The sequence below is a fragment of the Drosophila bipectinata genome, chromosome 2R, assembly GCF_030179905.1.
Source record: "Drosophila bipectinata strain 14024-0381.07 chromosome 2R, DbipHiC1v2, whole genome shotgun sequence".
In the NCBI taxonomy this organism is placed as follows: domain Eukaryota; kingdom Metazoa; phylum Arthropoda; class Insecta; order Diptera; family Drosophilidae; genus Drosophila; species Drosophila bipectinata.
In genome coordinates this window covers 18837341-18856444 of record NC_091737.1, presented here as the reverse complement: position 1 = coordinate 18856444, position 19104 = coordinate 18837341, and the positions used below count along the sequence as shown (strand labels likewise).

At 47.5% G+C, this 19104-nt stretch overlaps 5 protein-coding genes across 11 annotated transcripts; 2 read left to right on the top strand and 3 right to left on the bottom strand.

The window, feature by feature from the left end:
- Positions 1 to 7: 7 nt before the first annotated feature.
- Positions 8 to 6767, bottom strand: NKAIN (Sodium/potassium-transporting ATPase subunit beta-1-interacting protein). Of its 5 annotated transcripts, none has more exons than XM_017241268.3 (8): positions 6713 to 6764; positions 5532 to 6034; positions 5331 to 5468; positions 5181 to 5261; positions 4927 to 5118; positions 4806 to 4866; positions 4050 to 4104; positions 1252 to 1402 (listed from the first exon to the last, which is right to left on the bottom strand). In XM_017241268.3, the coding sequence occupies exons 2-8, from the start codon at positions 5589 to 5591 to the stop codon at positions 1390 to 1392; spliced, it is 600 nt and encodes a 199-aa protein (XP_017096757.1). In that variant the 5' UTR covers positions 5592 to 6034; positions 6713 to 6764; the 3' UTR covers positions 1252 to 1389. The 5 variants fall into 5 exon arrangements, with proteins under 5 accessions (XP_017096756.2, XP_070134891.1, XP_017096757.1 ...); XM_070278792.1 differs by lacking the exon at positions 1252 to 1402 and adding an exon at positions 1465 to 1577 and having other exon boundaries at positions 6713 to 6765; XM_017241267.3 differs by lacking the exon at positions 4050 to 4104 and having other exon boundaries at positions 8 to 1402; positions 6713 to 6767.
- Positions 6768 to 7326: 559 nt separating this feature from the next.
- Positions 7327 to 12686, bottom strand: LOC108125151 (uncharacterized). The gene is made up of 3 exons (XM_017241238.3): positions 11420 to 12686; positions 9524 to 10469; positions 7327 to 9466 (listed from the first exon to the last, which is right to left on the bottom strand). Exons 1-3 carry the CDS (start codon positions 11517 to 11519, stop codon positions 8896 to 8898), a joined length of 1617 nt encoding a protein of 538 aa, XP_017096727.2. The 5' UTR covers positions 11520 to 12686; the 3' UTR covers positions 7327 to 8895.
- Positions 12687 to 13371: 685 nt separating this feature from the next.
- LOC108125153 (leptin receptor gene-related protein) lies at positions 13372 to 14007 on the top strand. The gene is made up of 2 exons (XM_017241242.3): positions 13372 to 13627; positions 13696 to 14007. The coding sequence occupies exons 1-2, from the start codon at positions 13400 to 13402 to the stop codon at positions 13801 to 13803; spliced, it is 336 nt and encodes a 111-aa protein (XP_017096731.1). The 5' UTR covers positions 13372 to 13399; the 3' UTR covers positions 13804 to 14007.
- A 116-nt stretch (positions 14008 to 14123) lies between these two features.
- Positions 14124 to 17371, top strand: LOC108125150 (TBC1 domain family member 31). Its single transcript, XM_017241237.3, has 4 exons — positions 14124 to 14434; positions 14494 to 14607; positions 14667 to 17085; positions 17149 to 17371. The coding sequence occupies exons 1-4, from the start codon at positions 14178 to 14180 to the stop codon at positions 17302 to 17304; spliced, it is 2946 nt and encodes a 981-aa protein (XP_017096726.2). The 5' UTR covers positions 14124 to 14177; the 3' UTR covers positions 17305 to 17371.
- Positions 17271 to 18828, bottom strand: Atf-2 (Activating transcription factor-2). Of its 3 annotated transcripts, none has more exons than XM_070278045.1 (3): positions 18785 to 18828; positions 17622 to 18718; positions 17271 to 17566 (listed from the first exon to the last, which is right to left on the bottom strand). In XM_070278045.1, the coding sequence occupies exons 2-3, from the start codon at positions 18634 to 18636 to the stop codon at positions 17472 to 17474; spliced, it is 1110 nt and encodes a 369-aa protein (XP_070134146.1). In that variant the 5' UTR covers positions 18637 to 18718; positions 18785 to 18828; the 3' UTR covers positions 17271 to 17471. The 3 variants fall into 3 exon arrangements, with proteins under 3 accessions (XP_070134146.1, XP_070134147.1, XP_017096729.2); XM_070278046.1 differs by having other exon boundaries at positions 17271 to 17563; XM_017241240.3 differs by lacking the exon at positions 18785 to 18828 and having other exon boundaries at positions 17622 to 18768.
- Between the last annotated feature and the right edge of the window lie 276 nt (positions 18829 to 19104).

Below are 19104 nucleotides of genomic sequence, written 5' to 3'. Positions count from 1 at the left end.
TATCGTATATATTTTAGACATTTATTTACAAAAGGCACTTTGGTAAAACGATAAAAACTTAGTCTATATCCTAGACACTAAACATTCATATCGTTAGCTTACGGATCAAGATTACAATCTGCGGTTGGTTAAAGCATGAGAATAAATATATAGGTTTGTTGTGGGCGATGATGGTTGTGGTGATCCGTGATCCTAGTGGCTTAACCGCCTTACATGGTAGTCTCCGAGTCCGGCGGCGTATGGTAATTAAGATTATAGGCAGGCGGGCCGTTGTTGAGGAAAGCCATCGACCGGATGCTCTCCCTCGATGCAGTTCTCTTAGAGAAGGACATGGCACTCACGTAGGCGGGTGCAGGATCCATTGGCGGCGGTGGAATATAGTGCTGCTGTTGGCTTTGTTGAAGTTGATGTTGTGGCTGCTGCTGCTGCAGGTGCATGGGGTGCTGTTGGTAGAGGGGTGGAGTGCACGGGGCCTGCGGAGGACTGGCACTGGCTCCGGTCAGGCCAGCGAACACGTTCTCACCCGGGCCAGTCCCGTAGGCGGTGGACAGAGGGCGTGAGCCGTGGAAGTTGGAGTAACTGGAACGCACTGAGGGTGGACGATTGTTGTAGAGCTCATCGGGGCCGTGACCCACATCGTTGAGGTGGGTAGTGGAGTGTTGGTAACTGGGATTGTAGTGTCCACCACCACTAGCCTGCAGACTGGCCTGGGATGGCAGAGGCGGAGGCGGTGGCAGGGTCGGCGAGCCTGGCTCTTCGAGCACTACGCCCTGCCCGTTGGTGTTGTAGTAGATGGGATCCAGCAGAATGTTTTTGCGGTAGCTGTGATACAGGTGCCTATTGTTCTTGCCCAGACTGCCCAGCTGGCTGCTGCCGGCAACCATATTGGAGTTATTGACGATGTCGTCGTTCAGAGTCTGCAGATTGGAGGCGGTCAGCGAGAGTTTGTCCTGGCGGTGGAAGGACCCCAAGTGTGGCTGCTGCGGATGATGCTGTTGGAGCTGCTGGTCAAGCAATTTGGTGACTGGATTCTGCTGGTACTTTCTACGCGAACTACGAGTGCTGCTCCTCACGTAGCTTCCACTGCTGCTGTCCGCACCGCCGCCTCCATGACCGCCGTGCTTGGATCTCAGTGTGCCGCTGGAGCCGTGGTGAGAACGCCTGCTGCTTCCCCCGCTCGATTGCCTACCCTGTGTGCCTCTGGCCATCACAGATCTTCTCTTAACGCGCCGCGGAGTCATTGGCTTGGGGCTCAGCTCCCCGCCGTCCTGGTCGCCCCTGGGATCACCCAGTCCCAGGCCCAGGGAGTGGGCGCCATGTCGGATGGTATCACTGCTGCTGCCGCCAAACTCGATGGAGTAGAGCGATTGGCGGTGCTTGGACTGCTTGCTAATATGCTTCACTGAAGGAGAAAGGAATCGGGATTAGTATTGCTCCGGCAAAGGGACGCATAGGTATGACAGTTACCTGGGGGGGTTAGACTTTTGTGTGCGTATACTTAGAGCTGGTTAAACAATTTGGATTAGCTACGGGCGCAGATAGTTGAGATAGTTAGCGGTTGGTTAAAGCCACAAATGCTACGGAGAAGCCAGTTACCAGTGAAATGTACAACTATTAACAAAGGTTTCCAACAGAGAGATAGAGAGAGATATAGATAGTCCATAGTTTGGTGTAAATGAACATTTATTGGAAACGCTTTAAATCTCTTAGGGAATTGGCACCAGTCCGCTAAAGATCAAAATTGGTATGTGTTCTAACTAACATTAATAATGTCTAGGATTTGGATTTGGATCTGCTAACGCGGCTTGTGTTGTGGCTTCAAGCTTAACACTAGACTTAACTAACGTATCTAATAGGTTGTGTATTTAACGTTTGTATCTTTTCGCTTTTGTATAATAATGAATCTCGCACTTAACTCAATAGACAACTTTGTTTGTGTTTGACAACTAACTTGCATCTCGCATATATATCGTATATATATTTCATTTTAAAAACAAAAGGCAGCCGTTTTGGGGAGGCTGCGCTCTCCCCCGATAACACATCAATATATATGTATATATATCTGTCTATATATATTTATCTATATATTCAATATTCCGATTTTCATCAAGGCATCTCGTTGCAATTGGCGCTAAATTATAAATTTTCTCTCGCTGGCATTTCAACAAATTTCTTACATGGTTATTGTGACATTTTCGCATTCAATTTTAGATTACTTTCGTTCATGTTCGTTTTTTTTTAGTTATCACAGATCAACATAAAAATTGTATTGGCTTTCCACGCACCCTCCTCTTCTATCACAATTCGGGGAAAGTCTCAAAAATGTGGTGTGTGTGTGTGTGTGAATTGTTACCTAATAATTAATATATAATTTGTATATATATTTATTAATTAAAAGACTGCTTGCGCAAGGCATCATCCTAATCGTTAAACGCACGCTTCGAAGCTGGCGGGGCTTGGTGGGGCCCCAGGTTTAGAGCCAGGTTAGCACAACAAAGAAACAACAACACAAAATGTTCGAATATGAGCGAATCGAGTTATCCTGCTAGAGTTAGTAACAGCAAATGGCATCCGTGTCCTGCCCGCATAGAGCATATAGGTATGGGTAGAGAGAGAGAGAGAGAGAGAGAGGACTGGAGGACGTACTTAAGTCTTGGGTTTGGGTAGGATTTGGTTGTATTCCAAAGGATGGGCTCTAGGCCTGCACGCCCACTATGGAGTTGCAGAAGGAGCGCGGACGGGTCTTTTGGCCACTTCGGCGATTAACATGCGGAGCAGCCTCCGCTGCAGTGGATGCCGATACTGGCTGCGCCTGCGCTGTCTGCTCGACTAGACGGTCGTCGCTTTGGGCGCGAACAACATATCCCGGGGGAGGAGCTCGAATCTGGTCACAGAAATTGACGGGAATGGGTGGCCGGGGACGGCGATTACTGCGACGCACCATGGGGGAGCCGTGGGGCATAGGAAGGGCGACCACAGACTGGGAGGGCATGGCATACCGCTCCGCCACCTCGGGCGAGAGATCAGGATATGGGGCCTGGCCCAAGCGCTGGTGGAGGATGTGGGGACGGGCGACCGGCTGTGGCGTTACATTCCTATCAGGGTCATCATCTTCGTTGTCCTCCACTTCCAGGCAGCTGTGCAGCGGCACTGTGGGCAGTGGGATATGCGTGGGTCGACGAGCGACCCGGAGCGGGGATGGTAGTCCGTTCTGGTCATAGGGATAGGCATTGTTGTTTGGCGAGTGGAATGTTTGCGGACTGCTTTGGTTATTGTTGTCGCCCCCGAATAGACCGTTGGGCGTGGGGCTCTGGAATGGCACATAGGTTACACCATGGTCGCCCGGGGCGAACTGCTGCAGCGAGAAGTTATCCTCGTCCTCTTCGAGATTGCGCGACAGGCGGTCGAACGGCGGACGGACAGGGGAGCTGATGTTCACCTCTGATCCCATCGGCAATGTGGAAACACCTGACTTGGGGGGCTTGGGCTTATGGTGGATGCGTGCAAAGTGGGAGTTGGAGCCCTGGAACGAGTCCGGACTCTGGAAAAGACTGTAGTTGCTGTTGTTCAGCGAGCTGGCCGCCAGGTGCGGATTGGAATTCTGGAGCGAGGCATACGACAGGGAAGGCGTCGTCTGGGGGGACATGGGCGTTGGAACGGGGTGTTTGGGCTTGGAGTGGAATTGGTGTTGCCGATTACGGTGGAGACTGCTGCTGCTGCTGTTACTTCCTCCCGCATTAAGGGTTAAACGAGTGTGGTGGTGGTGGTGTGGGGGGAATGACGCGTTGTGGTTATTTGTTGTGTCTGGCATCGGCGGTTGGAGATTATTGTCGAGTGTATTATTGTTGCTATTGCTGCCGCCGCTCAACTGGTAGTTGTTCTTGCTGTTGCTACTGGTAGTGTGGAAGTGGTGTTGCTGTTGTTGCTGATGATGATAGAATTTCAGTGAGTTTTGCTGCTGCTGCTGCTGATGCTGCAGTTGCAGATGCTTGTTTGATTGCATGGTGGCGCTTGCGGATGTTGTGGGTATACTTGTATAGCTCACGTACATTGGATGGACCACGGTGTGCTGTGGACTCTTCGCGTCGCCGTTCATGAAATCGACTGCAAACCAGAAATTTGATTAAAGATGCTTTAACAATAAACTATAGAGTCGCGGGATCGTATATCGCCCAGGACATTGGGCAGCACCAACTTCTAATGCAAACTACAATCTAAAATCTGATTTTTGCATCCCATTTAAGATGGTTTCTCGAGTGCTGCACAATGTCTTTAGCGATAAGCAGATACAATGTTGTTTTTTCTGGTTGTTATGAGAGAAATGGCTTAAACATAACATGAATAACAATACGTATGTATATGGGTGGCAAGTATGCATTATGTATGTATATATTAGGCTGTCACAGATCACATGGGCATGTCACAATGGTGGTTAATATTGGATACAATATTTATATGTCTCGTATATGTATAAGGGTACAATTGCATTCCGGGGCTTGGGTTTTGGGGGGGAAAACAGCTTACACATCGACAACCTGACACATTAAAATATAACAAAAATATACAGTCGGTTCACTGTACGCTTCCACATGCGGAAGCTTCCATATTTTTCTTTTTTTTGAAACATTCGCTTTACTAACAAGGGGGAAATAATGCTGGTTAAGTGATAAGTGGAAAAACTAAACGGTGATAAATTGTGTAATAGTGTGAGTATGTTGAGGAGGGGGTTAGCAATGACCAATCCCGCGGGTTAGTGATGTTTATATGACACCGAATATGGTACAGAATCGACATTCTCCACTTACATCTGTCGTCCTCATCGAGAAATATGCAACTGATTAGAATCGCACCAAGTATACCGAATAGCTGTAGAAGTGGGGATTATTATATAGATTCTACTGGCCTTTCATCGTTATTATAACTCACCGCCAAGGCAACCTGCACTCCGGAGTGTATGATCTCCACCAGCGGATAATCAAGCAAGCACCCCTCTACGCGCTCTGGACGTGGAGGTCGGAACGGATCGTCCGCGGTCATGTTGTAGGTGGGTTTGCAGCCATAGCCATTTGCCTCAAACCAGGAGACGCTGCCCGTGCCAAGGTTAAGCAGATCGCTGTCCTAAAGGGAGCAATAGAGATACTGTATTTACTGTACTTGTTATAGTTACTGTGTTTCCTTACCCTATCCAATACTCCCACATTCAAATAGAAGCAAATGAGGAAGGCGTTCCAGCCGATCCACAGGAAATTCCATATTAGGTACTATAAGCAAGGCACACAAAATAAATTGGGGTTATCGCTTAGATATGATAATAGGGCGCGGGCACTTACAGTGATGATGTATTTAACGCGAAAGTGATACGCGCCGTAGAAGCCGAATATTATGAAGAGTATGTGGAAAAAGTTCACCAGTATGGGCGCCCACATGTATCCGAGGAAATCGAATACCTGGCGCTCGATGATGGTTATCTGGCAGCGGGAAGGCGGATGTAATCAGTAATGCCGAGTCGATGGCTTATCGCGGATACTCACCACTTGCAGGAAGCATATTGACAGCAAAAAGTGTCGCCGCGTACACGAGCACGAGCCCATCACATCGTCATTCCATTCAGAAGTTAACGCAAATGATTCCCCCCTCCGCTCCTCGGTTCCTCCTTCGTTATCTATTCAGCTAGTCTGGAGCTAAAGTAGTTCTCTATGGCTGTATCTTTTGTGGTGAGGGCCTCTCAGGGCTATGTCATGGCGCCTCTGACGGGATGGTTTATCTGCAACTGGAACTCACTGGCTCCTCCAGTCTATGATTCTCTGTGGTGGCTTCGCCTTTCCTTCCACTGGCATTTCCGCGTGGAGAGCAGGCAGCCAGCTCCAGCAATTCAAGCGTGGCAAGTGCACTTCTGTTCGTCTCTTTTGCTCCTTCAGAATAAACAGGTGCACTCGGAGCGAGGAAAGGTGCGGGGGGGTGGAGCGAGAAAGAATGCAGCTGCACGGCTACACGGCTGCACTGAGGAGGAGCGAGGAACGAACCAAAACCTGATCTGTGTGAACCGAGAGTAAATAAAAGAAATTAAGTGAGTCGCGGGCTACCGAGAGGCTCATGTACACTCATGCTCACACACACACACACAGGCTTTCAGCATATCTGACTAATACAACTGCATTGGAATGGGCTCACGTAACGCAAACTAAACACGCACTATTTTCGCCCATTTAACAATGGAGTCCATACATATGTACATACATATGTACATATATGTATATTCTCAATCGGCTCTGGTTAGTGTCCAGGTCAAGACGAGCCATTAATTAATTAGCACAGCAGCCAGCTCTCTCGCTCTCAATTACGCCATGTCTATATTTGTGCCAACAGATTCGATCTCACGATTGGCTGGCTAATCAAATTAAACGGCATGTCGTCGGACAAACGCTGACGCGCCGTGCTTTGTTTTCCTGATACATCCAAACATGACTCAAACGCAAACCCCCATCAAAGCCATTTGTTTTCCTCTGGCGATACGGAAGCCCCACACGGACGCACCAACACACACATACACACACTGACACTGACCACCGCACATTCCTTCACACAAATTGAGTCAGAGATCCTGTTGTTCTGGCACTTTTTGGCTCTGGGATGGGCTCCACCGCTATCCGGGAGTGCACTTTACATAATAGGGACAATATTATCTCAGAAATTAGTACTTTTTGGGACTTACGTCAAGAGCGAGTACGGGAAAGGTTGTTGATAATCTAAACAGTGTTACCAGACTCCGATTTGGATTTCCCCTCAAATTCAATCGAGCAGCCCTGGAAACCCCCTAAAAATCTTTCTTGTCCCCAAAATTTAAAAATAAGCCGGAACGGCGTTTCATTTGTAAATTATCCTTAAACTAACCACCAGCCATAAAAATAAAACCTTTAATAAAGAGGAAACCCCCAGTCCGACAAAACTAATAGTATAAAAAAATAATATATCGATATACTGTGAAATGTATCTTTTTGAAGCAAAATTTTATATCTGGAATCGCCTGTTGATTCAAATATTTAAATAATTCTATCTTGGAAACCACTTAATAGTTAAGATGTATTTTACAATATTTACAGCCATTTTATAATTTTTGCAGTTTAAAAAACATAAAATGGTAATAAAATAGACAGGTTGGCAGCACTGCTTAGAATAGCGGTCTCTTTAAATCGTCCTGACATTCATTTGAATATCTTCTTGCTATTTAAGAATTGACTAAAATATAAGCCCCAAGAAAAGATGATAAATTATATTCATTAAAAATGTACTTCGGTCTACGTAGAAACTTCAATAAAAGACAAAAACTTGGGTTAGTTTATTTTATTCTGTATGCATATTGTATAATTTGTGTTGTTACGGTTATCATACATAAATAAATTGAATTATGCTCTTTTCACAATATATGTGGGGACTCCTCGGCCACTCGTTCCCTTACATTCACGAGTTTGGATTATTTTGACGTGTCGCTAGCCAAACACAATAAAATATATATTTCAAACTCAACATTACACTCAACTTTATTGTGGCTAAGTCTGTTTCGATTTCGATTTCGAATTCAAATTTCAATGCTTCAAGATGCTTTGCATGTTCCACTAGTAAATAGAATTATTCGTGTTTTGCTTGTTTTTGAACTCGCAAGTTCCTCAATTCAATTCTGTTTTCTGTTTCAGTGTATTGTTTCGGCCGCAATAGTTCCACTGGGAAGTCCTTTAACTCCCACCGCCTCCTAATGCCTCATGTTTATTTACAGCAATTGAGTGTACAATATATATAGTAAAATGTCGCTACAGTTTCGTTTAGATTTCTAGGTTTTATTCTGGGGTTTTGGGAATCATCGTTTCCGCTGATAGGTTCCTTTGCTAATCGTCTCGCTAATCAGTAAATAAATTTCTTTCTTTCGTTTCTTTTTTTTTTTCTTTTGGTTTTTTTTTTTTGTACAATAGACGCGTGTTATCTTTTGTGTGTTATCAGTCGTTTTTCATTTACTTTACATGAATGTGTGCAGGGAAATTATTGTAAGTTTTACTTGTAAATAATCCTCTCCATCTAGTCCTCCTAGTCATCGTACTGCATCGCATTTCCGCTTCAATATACGTGTATAATATGTTTTTTGCATGCATACAGGTTGGTTATCAGAATTGTATTTCTAAATTGACACAGATAATTTAGGATCGATCACAAAGCGTAGTAAAAATGAAAAAAGATAGTACACCACACCTGGGCAGGTAAGTAAAAAGGCTGCCACCGGGTATATATGATACAATAATTACATGAATATACATATATTTATAATAATATAATATGTTAGTTAGCTTTGGTTGGTTGTCCCTCCTCCGCTCCCTGTTCTGAACGCCTCCAGACTTTAAAGTATTCCAACAAAATAGATTCGCACTGCAGATAAAGGATCTGTTTCTGACACATCCTGGCTAAACCAAGCATATCCTCATAATAGTAGGCCCCCCCTCCCTCCGGGATGCCTTGCAGCACCAACAGCACCTGACAGTGTTGTGCACCTGACAGCGGGCGGAAAGTGGGCGGAAACTCGGTTGAATTGTGGGACAGGATGCTCGGTTCAGTAGTTAGTAATCAGTAATCAGACTTACTGCATAGAAATCCGATTACGCGACACAACATAACAGGAATTATGCAAATGGGGGGGAGGGTTCAAAGTGTGTGTGTATGGGTGTGTGGTGGATCCTGGAATTAGATTCCCTGGACTCTCTGATAGGAATACATACAAGCTGCAGTTGAATCTGTTTCTGTTCTTGTGGGAGAGTGTCTGAGGGTTGGCTGACAATGGATCAGTCACACTTTACCAATTGTCCCAAGAGGGAAAACAATCTGCTCCTCGCTCTACGATCTGTTCCCTTCTGCTTACTTCTTGCTCTTACGCTTCTGCTTTGGCTCATCCTTGCCACCGGCCGCTGGAGCTTCTGCAGAGGCAGAGGCAGATGCGGCTGCAGCGGCTGCTGCGGTGGCGGCGGCATTCAAAAGATTCATATTCGGCTTAACAGTACCTTTCTTTTGGGTGGCCGGCTGCTGGGGCGTGGCCTGCGTAATGTTGTTGTTGGTGGCTGCTGCAGCGGCATTGGCTCCGGCGGGCTGGCCGGAAAGGTTGTTGGCCGGCGTGGCCGGCGTCTCGTCCAGGAAGAGCGGATTCTTCACCTCCATTTCACCGGTCGGCGCCAAGCCAGGACACTCGTACACGGTGTAGTCTCCTTCCTCGTTGTCATCGTCGCTCTCCACGTCCGACAGCCCGCAACTTCCGTCCGCGGCCTGGCTGTTCTCCATGGCGATTATCTGCTGCTTCTGGTGCTGGTAGTGGTACATTTGAGCACTTTGGGCCAGCTTCCTGTCGCCGGAAGGTGAGACATCCTTGTTGGGTCCTGTAACCCCGTAAGCCGGATAGTCCACATCGGCTGCTGCCTTATGGCGATTATGGAACCTATTTAGGTTGGGAAATTAGTTTTCGAAAACCCCATACCGGTCAGGAAGTACTCACCAAGTCACCCCGAGAGCCAGAAGACCCACAGTCACTGCTGCACTTACGCCAGCTATCAGGGCCACGATGTATACACCCATCTCGTTGCTCATGCCCAGGTGCTGCCGCAGGACGATCTGTTCCTGGCTTGTGTCGCCACCGCTGACCAAGGTGAGTATGGGCGACTTGCTCTGCTTCTGCAGCTTGTTGATCAGAGCGTTAATCTCGTGGGTGGCACTCTGTTCCTTGGCCTGGGGTAGATTCACACCAGCCACAGCCGCAGCGGCTACTGATTGTGGGTTGATCCGATGGAAGTTGGCATTGGCAGCGTCCAAAACTTTCGGAGGTTCCACCGGCACTGGAGCCGGAACCGGTGTTGCAATCTTGCCTGTCTTGACCCCGTCTGGAGTGGGCTCAATGGGGGCATACTCCTCATAATCCTCCAGAGCTCGGGAGTCTAGCTCCCCCGACGGGTCGTTGGGGTTGTCGAAGAAGCGGGCATCGTTGGGACCCACTGCGAAAGGTATTCGTTCGCGGAGTACGCTGTTCCGGTTGGGGGAGTCTCCCAGATTGGGACGATTGGGTAGATTTGGTAGATTGGGAAGTCGGGGCAAATAAATGGGCGGCTGGACATCTGGCACAGCGTCCAGAGGACTGCCGTAACTGGCCTCCGCTTCGGCATTGTCGTACTGGTCATACTGCTGGTTCAGCTGGTTGCCGTTTCCGTTCTCGTACTCCTCCTCGGCTTCGCGCTGCACCTGCAGTTGCTGCTGTCGCTGGCGGTACCTCTCCCGCTCGAGCAACTGCCGCTGGCGATCCATCTTTAGGTTGATCTCATGCAGCTGGTGATCGAACTGCTGCTGCAGTCTCCGACGGGCATACTGCTCCATCATCTGGGCCAGGAAGGCGTACTCTTGTTCGCTCTGAGGGTCCATTGCGGGCGCCTGAATGGGTCTTCTGCGCAGTCCTGCAAAGAGCCCACAAAAACAACTCAAAACATTGCCTACTTTTGTGCTCCGATGCCAGTGAAACTAAAGTTTAAGTTTTCTAATTTAATGTTTCAATAAAAATATGGCGGTGGTGCGAGGTTATTATGCTAATGAGTGGTGCGTGGCGGCATGCGTGTCAGAAGTCGGGAAACAAAAAATAGAAACCAATGTCGAAAATAGCCGCCACGCGAAGGGTCAGTCAGACCCTCCTTTTACCCAGTCCCACCACCCTCAAGAAAGGATTCGAAATAGACAAACAAAAGTCGGTTTTATTGCCGAAAGACTAAAAATAGACCAATTACACACGCGCCCAGGTCAGCCCAATCATTGGGGGTTGGATACAAAAACGAACGAACCGAACAGAACCATAGCCCTGGCGTGACGTGCTTGGAAACCTAATCGCACCGCATCGCAGTTCCTGGGATTTTGTCCTGGGTGCAGGTGGGGAGGCATGAATTGAAACTTTTGTGCCCAGGAAGCCAGTTTGAACGCCACGGGAGTTCCGACTCCCCATCTCCCCGCCTGCAACTCCAATAGAAGTGTTACGTTGCAGCGGAAATACAGAGCGTGGGTGTTTTGGTTATAAAAACATCTTTAGAAAAAAATAGGATAATTTTTTTAAAGATAATTATTAAAAAAAAAACTGAATATTTATTTAATGGAATTGCAAACAGCTTTAAAAAATAGAACCCATTGAGCTACTGTTTCCACCGTTGTCGTATATGTATTCAGTGCAGGATACACAAAACGAGGTGGCTATTCTGGCCCAATGCCTGCCTCTACGCCTCCTCCGCACGCCTCTCCCTCACTGGAGTGGGCGCCCCCTCCAGTTCCTTTCTGTTTCTTCCTACGCCATTTACCACGCACCCAAGTCGAAACTATGTATGCACGACTGTGCGACTGTGAAGTGTGCTATTTTTAGGCTTACCTGGGTAAACGGACGACTCACACTGACCCAAAATGCAGCACAGGACGGCTGCAGCCAGGGCGCATCTAACAGCCAGGGCGAGTTCCAGGCGAGCCGCCATTTTGCACTACTTTGGGGGCACTTGGCACTCTTGGTCGCAATGCAATTGCAATATTTTCCTACCCTCCTCTCTTAGGGGGTCAGGCGCTCAATCGCTGGTTATTTTCGATCCACTGAAATCGGCTAGCAGTGCACGGATACGGCCACGGCTGCCATATGGTTAATGGGGCTGGCTGCTTTCTGCCAAACGACGACGTCGACGGTTTATTGATTTTCAACACCCACACACACACAGACCCCGAGTGGCGAATATCCAGTGGCAGCTGCTGGTGGTTGCTCCCCCAACTTTTCGCTTGCACTGCTCTGAGAATAATTTTCGCGCGTGGGCGTGCAATATTGTTCGCAATTTTCGTTAGCTAACGGCGCTTTATTGCCAGAATTTTGGTGTCTATCGCCAAACAGGATCACTTTGCTCCTAAACCGGGCACTGGAAGTGTCAATTGCAGCAGTTTTCACTTAGTTTGCGGGTGAAAAACCTTTCAATCGCAGGGTTACGAATGGTTGGGATGGTTTATCCGGAACCCGAGTCTTGCGTTGCTGAACTGTCGACGTATACCGTTATACTGAAGAAAAATGAATGAGCCTGGCGGCGACCGAGCAGATTCGGCTCGAACCCGAGCCCGAAGCAGCAGAAGCTGTGACGCAAATGTTATCCCACCCCCGCACTGTTAAATGTTGCGGGTAGCTTTTGAGGGCATACCCGCCGCAGTGGAGCAACAACAGCACCTAGTGGAGCAACGAGGAGGCGCCTGCGTACGATATGAACTGGAAAGCTCAGCACGTCCATGGTTCTTTGAGTAAACACGGGCATTCATAAAGAGCCGGAGCGAATAGAAGCCAGCTAGCAGGTGGCTGCCACTCACAAATCCACGACCCCCTGGACCTCATGCTCACAAAATGGGGTAGCGGCTTCCCTTTCTTGCGTCTTTTTGGCTTGGGATAGGGCGCACTTTATTTTTATCAATGAATCGTCAGCAGCAAAGCTTTTCTCAGTGCCAGGAGTACCGGTGGCGGATGGGGCTGCTGCAAGGCGTGATGATGGTGTGGTTTGTGCTGTATTAACCTCACGGTTGCTGACTCTGGATGTTTTCTGGTTTGATTTTTCCTATTGGCTTCATATTTTCGTGGTAGGCGGAAGCATCTGCAACACCCGTTGCTGGATGGAGCTTGGATTACGGCCAAGCGGTAAAGATAGGAGCTATGTATAAATAAATAAAAGAGATTGGTCCTAATAAAAAGTTTAGGCATTTAATAATCGTTTCATTTCAAAAAAACAATAATCTTTTAAAAATGCGACCGTTAGTCGAATGTAGTGTTAGATAAAGTTGTATTTCCGATGTTGGAGCCGAGCGATAGGTAGACGCTCGATATCGATATATAATTTTCAGTGCACATCTTTGGAACTACCTATAGGAACTAGAACCAAAATAGTGAGTCATTTTGAGAGAAAGAAAATTAATAAACAAAAAACATTAAGAAAAAAAATACTTTCAGTTCGAAAATACTATACAACAAGCCAACTGGCCACAACTGGAAATTAACCAACAAGGTCCACATCCCACGGATGGCATTTGACCTTTGTGGGTAATCATTTTCCATAAGTCCCATTGATCCAATAGAGAGACATTCATAAACAAATAATATATAACAATGTCTACTGTAAAAGGTAATTATTTGTTTAATTGTCGTTAACCTATGTCTTAATGCTGTTCCAACTTTCATGGACTGCTTTATGGATGCCACCTGACCTGGTCGTCGTCGAATGCCGTCGAATAATGTCCATCAGCGTATGTCTGCTCGGTTTCCCTTATCAGAGGACACCAAGATCTAATGTTGTTTATTTTCCCATAAAGCCTCATCATCTGTGCATTCTTAACATGCATGGGTCTCACCTTCCTGATCCTGGCCTGTGCTGTGCCGACCCCGAAAATCTTCTACCCGTTCTTCGTGCTGCTCTTCTACGCACTGTCTGTCATTCCGGTCTTCGTGGCTAAGCGGTCCACGCCCAGCCAGGAGACTAACCCGAAGTGGGAGTTCGCCCATTTCCTTACCTCGGGAATGGTGGTCAGCGCTTTTGCCCTGCCCATTGTCCTGGCCCACGCTGCAGTGGTTAGTACAATTGTGACTAAAAGTAAAAGATATTTACTAAAGATTTTTACTCTCGGCTCCAATTACAGATTACTTGGACGGCTTGCACCCTAACAATAATCAGCAATATTATAAACTTCGGCACCATGTTAGGCTACGCTTTGCGGGACGGAGAGGACTACGGAAGCATGTTCTAGGGAGGATTTGAAGTGCCAGTACTCAAAGCAGCAGTCATATTGTGGAAGTCCACTACGCCCATCCCTGCTGCCTTGATTGCTGCGCAGCTCTGATAGTAATCAGCCACAATCTCATCTAATCAAGTGTAATTTGATAACTAAATGCTAAATAAACAGACATTATTAAAATAATAAATCTTAACGCCGGCAAGTGCTGCCAATCATCCTTCGGAGTAGTTTTTCCCGTCTGAAGAGCTCCAGAATTCAGTGCTGAAAAACAACATCAATGAATTATTTAGTTCCGAATCCTTTGGTGGTTCCGATAAATAAGCCACTCCTCGATAACCGATAGCACTCCCTTTTTGACAGATGTATCGTAGTTTTTTAGATTTGACATGGATGGCGTTTTAAAACTCGGGGATCAAAAGGATATGTCGTCGGCGTGGCAGAGCATTGGAGCAAATGGAAATAGCGATGAGGACGATTCGGAGGATACCACGTCCTTTACTTCGATCGAAGACGACTTGCAGCTGGAGACCGATTCCAGTGGCCTGCAATTGGACAGCGAGGATGAGTTTAAGATCCGTTCGAGCAAATCTAGCCAATCCCGGCCCCACAAGTATCCCTTCAGACTGAAGCGTAACGAAGCAGGGTAAGATTTTGAACAACATTCACTGCAGGGGACTAATCGAGACTCTTTTCCCGTATTAGAAACATTCTGACTGTTCATCACACTATCAAGGAGGAAGGCCAGCCAGTGCGGATCCAAATCGGAGCCTGCTGCTTTAACGAGCAAAACAACCTACTGGTGGTCATCGACAGGCGGTATTGAACTACCTTAGACTGTGGTCAGTGTAGTAAGTAATCTCTGTTATCTCTTTTAGTGGCAACTTCTTTGTGTTTGACTTTGTGACGAAATTGTATTGGCGGCTGAGTGTGCGCCTACCCAGGGCTAAGATGGTTCGACCAATGCCGCTTCACAATAGTCTGTACATTGTGGGCAACCGGATGGGCCAAATCTGCACCATTGATTTGGAAAAATCCGTGATACGGTCCAGTAGAGAGTTAGGAACTGACGGTGTTGAGGAAATCAGCTGGGGACAACGTCCGAGAAACCCTACCCGATCCTCCAACGCCCTTGTGCGCTTTGGACATCATGCTGTCCTGATGAATCTTGATTCCCTTGAGGTCTCCCATCAGCTGGAGTTTGATGACCAGCGGTATACCCTAAAGTTCGCTGCCTTTCTCCCCAATTCGGATCACTTTTTTACATGCTTTTCCAACGATTCGTTGCATGTATGGTCCTCGTTGACCTTAAACACCATCAGAATGGGTCAGCCCATCAAGGCTATGCATCGTCGACTAAGACTGCTTGGCGCAGGGGAATCGTTGCCGGAAATCAATCTTCGTAACCCTGACAACAGCGACCTTGAGGACGACCTTACCTTTGATTGTCCCGACCAGGACTTTTCCAATGGACTGCTCACGAGCTACTGTTTCACTCCTGATGGGAATAAGATGTGTATGAGTACCTTGGATGGTTATCTACTTATCCTTAGCTCGGCCTCCTTTGATCTGGAGAAGCTTTATCGGCTCACGGACTTCATAATCCGGCAAATGGCTTTCCTGCCGCAGCCAAAGGAGCGGATTGTGTTTGCAATTACTGGACGAAGTCAAGCTGTTATGCTGGACTTGGCCAACACGAACCACAAGATAGTGGTTCAGCCCTCGGATGCAATAAAATTGAACCTGAGCCGGGACGGCAAGCTGCTGAGTGTAACCTCTCGTTGTGGAGAGGTGAATGTGTGGTCCACCTGTCGCCTGTTTAATTCCTTGCAGGTTCAAGCCAGTTGCCACAGCAATGTTAGGTCTACTCTCAAGATACCTAAGGCCGTGCCAGCCTGCTCACTCAATAGCTCCATGAACCAGGAAGTGAGGAATCTTCTGAAGCCAAAAAGATTACAGGCCATGCTCAAAGAGTACGGATGCTACCCAGAGAAGTATAGGTTTCTCATATGGACGTCACTGTTAGATCTTCCCTCCAACGGTTCGCAGTTTCAGGAGCTCATTAAGTTGGGCGTACCCCTGATGGTCCGGAAACATGCAATCAAACTAAAGATTCGCAACGATGCTCAGCGACGTGCTGTGCTCAAGGTATGGGCCTGCCTGGCGCAGTGGTGCAATGTCCTTGCCCATGCAGACTTTATGCCACACCTGATCTTTCCGTTTGTGAAGCAGATGCCCAAGAACGGGCTGGTTTGCTTCGAGCTCCTTGCTACGCTGGTCCTGAATCACTTTCAGCTCTGGTTTGAGTTTCATCCGCTTCCACCGGCCAATTACCTGGCCATGTGTGAGAATCTGCTCCAGCACCACGACGAGCAGCTTTGCAAATTCTACAAATCCCTAAAGCTGCTCCCCAAGGACTATGCGTGGCCATTGCTGAGTAGTGCCTTCGCTGAAGTGCTGGAGGAAAATCAGTGGCTAGCGGTATGGGATAATATTTTGACGGAGCCACCTTGGTTTCCCGTGTTCCTGGTTGTAGCCTATAACCTGATTAACCGTGAGGTTATCCTTCGACTGACAGACCGGCGTTCTGCAGTCTGCTTTTTTCACGAACAGAATCCAGTGGACATAGAGAAACTTTTGGCCAAGGCGCGTAGACTGATGGCGAAATGTGAGCCAGCCCTGCATCCCCAGCGTTTCATGCAACGCTTCAGTTCCATTCCCAAGGGCGTGTACCCAAAGTTCGTCAAGTACCCCAGCGACTGGATTGACCAACAGGAAGAGCAGGCCGCGTCCCTCCTGAAACACAATCAGGAAATTGATGCCCGAATACGACATCTTGAGCTAGAGGAGGTGCGGACTATGGAACGGCTGGAAAACGGTCTCAAGCAGGAGGAGCATGCTCGGCGTCTCAGGGAGATGGAAAAGCTTTACCAGGACACCATCCACCGTGAGGAGGAGCGCATTACATGCCAAAGGAAGATGCTGCTTACCTACCAGATGGAGGTACGGCGGCGCAAGAGCGAGGTTATCGCCAAGCTGCAGGAGTCGGAGCAGCGGCGCAAAGTTATTGAAATGGAGAAGGAAATCGATAGGCTAATGCACAATATAGAACGCGAGCGCCGCCGGAACAACCAGCAGATGCAGTTGGCCGAAGACGAAATACGCAACCAGGAGATGGAGATTCTAGCGCAACGCTACCTTTCCGATACGGGGGATGCTCCACTTGCGCAGAAGTATTACGGAAATATGAGAGAACTGTGCCGGCAAAGGGATGAGCTGCAGAAGGGCTTGCAAGAGGTACGTATCTCTAAAATAACTAATTATCCGGCTTTCCATTTCTAATGCCATTCGTCCCTCCAGATGACTAGGGAACAGCTGCGCGCTCCAAGTACCTCGGCCGCGCCAAGCAATTCCCAGATGCTGGATATTGAAAAGTCAATTCTGGAAATCCAAAGAGAGTTTATGGAAATAATCACCATTGATTCAAGTAGGGTATGCAGGGGTAAAGTTTCCTAGTTTAATGGAACAACGGATAAAGCCTTATTGTACAAATAAAATTAGATAGAAATACTCCTAAACGACATGGCACTGAACTCAAAATACAGCAAGGACTGCCACCAAATCACTGGGAAAAAAAAATATAATAACGTGGCAGCTTCTGGTGGTAGTCCATATTGTCAGGTTTACTTCTTAGCCAATGGTGAAGGCACTACGATGTTTGGAACGTTGATAAGCAGGTGAAAGCTGGAGGGAGGAACATGCAGTTGGCTGCTCACTACTGAAATATTGGAATATTAGAAACATGGGTTTGAAAACATATCTCTCAAGCATACCCCCAGCTATGCTGTTGTGGCTCAGCTTCTGTTGCTTCAGCTCCTTCTCCAGCCGAGCGATCATTTCGCGCAGTTCATGGTTCTCCTGCTGCAACTGGTTATTTTGCTTCAGCAGATCCTTGTGCTCGTTGCGGACCTTGTTTCTGTAGCGTCTGGCAGCTACTCTTCTCCGTTCCATGCAATCCGCGTCCCGGTCCTTTGCATCCTTGGATCTCACGACCTGCGGAGATGTGCTGAAGGGTCTTCGGTTAAGGTTATTGCTATGCAGGATCGCCTTTAAACGCTCCTTAATCGGGAGCTGTGATGTGGGCGTCAAGCTGGCGCTGCTGGGTTCGGGATTGGGCGTATTACAGCTCACTAGGATGGGTTCGGGTCGCTTTTTCTTCGAGGTTTCTGCACTGGGCTTGGGCAAGATGAAGGGTCGTGTGGAGTTCGAATGGGATTTTTTCGCCTCTACCAAGGGTACAGGGCAGGATTGTGCAGGCAGTACCCAGGTAAAGACTTGGGGTTGGATGAGCTGCAGTGGCGGAGGCTCCACAGCTAAAGAAGTGGCAGGAGGTTCCGAATTAAGAGGAGTCGCAGAGGTTGCCAGCAGCTGTTCCACATCCACATTGCTGCAGCTGTCGCTTCGCGAGACTGTATTTCCGGATGGCCCTGGAGTACTAGCGTTTTCCAAGGGAAACACCTGTGGCGTGTGGAGGGACTCCCCATCTACTGGAGGAGCTTCCGGTCGTTTTGGAGTTCCAGAAACATTCTGCTCCGCCGCACGCTGGAAGCCAATGTCAAAAGGATTCACGTGCTGCAGATCCTCGAAGAGTCCCACTTCGTCGCAGTTCTTGATAAGGCGTGTTGGCGTAGGCGTCTGGTCAGCGGCAAATAACGTCTTCTGACCCAGCGAAAGATCTAGGGTGATATCCTTTGCCTGAGGCCAGGAAACTTCACCCTCGGCTGCTTTGGTCTCGAAGTCTGCGAAGGATACGCTGGTCAGATCCGCAATGCCGCCGGAGGAGTCCATGGCTGGCAATTACATTGAAGCAATGGTTCTTTGGGTTCTGATTCCAGTGACCAGGTCACCTTTGTTTATAGCTATTAAATTGCTTCAAGAAAATACCCGATTGTTATATTAATTCCAATTGGAATAGATTTCTTCGCATTTATTTTACCTTGTTTACCCTCTTGCTAGAGATGCCGGTTTTAGCTATTTTATTGCCAGTCCGGCAACTCCGCCGAAGCGGTTTTAGTTTTAGCTATAGTTGGCAACACTAGTCGAGCGGGTACTTTGGCGCACATTTATTATTAAAATAATTATCATTTTAATTTTGGGCCAAATAGTTACTACTGGTAGATATAGTACTACTTCAATTTTTGAAAATGATAATAGTTGCAGAAAAAAAATCTTTTTTTGTATGAATTGAATTGTTGTTTTTCCCATGATACCCATGAGTCTCATTAGATTTATGAGCTGCTCAAATTATATTTTTCT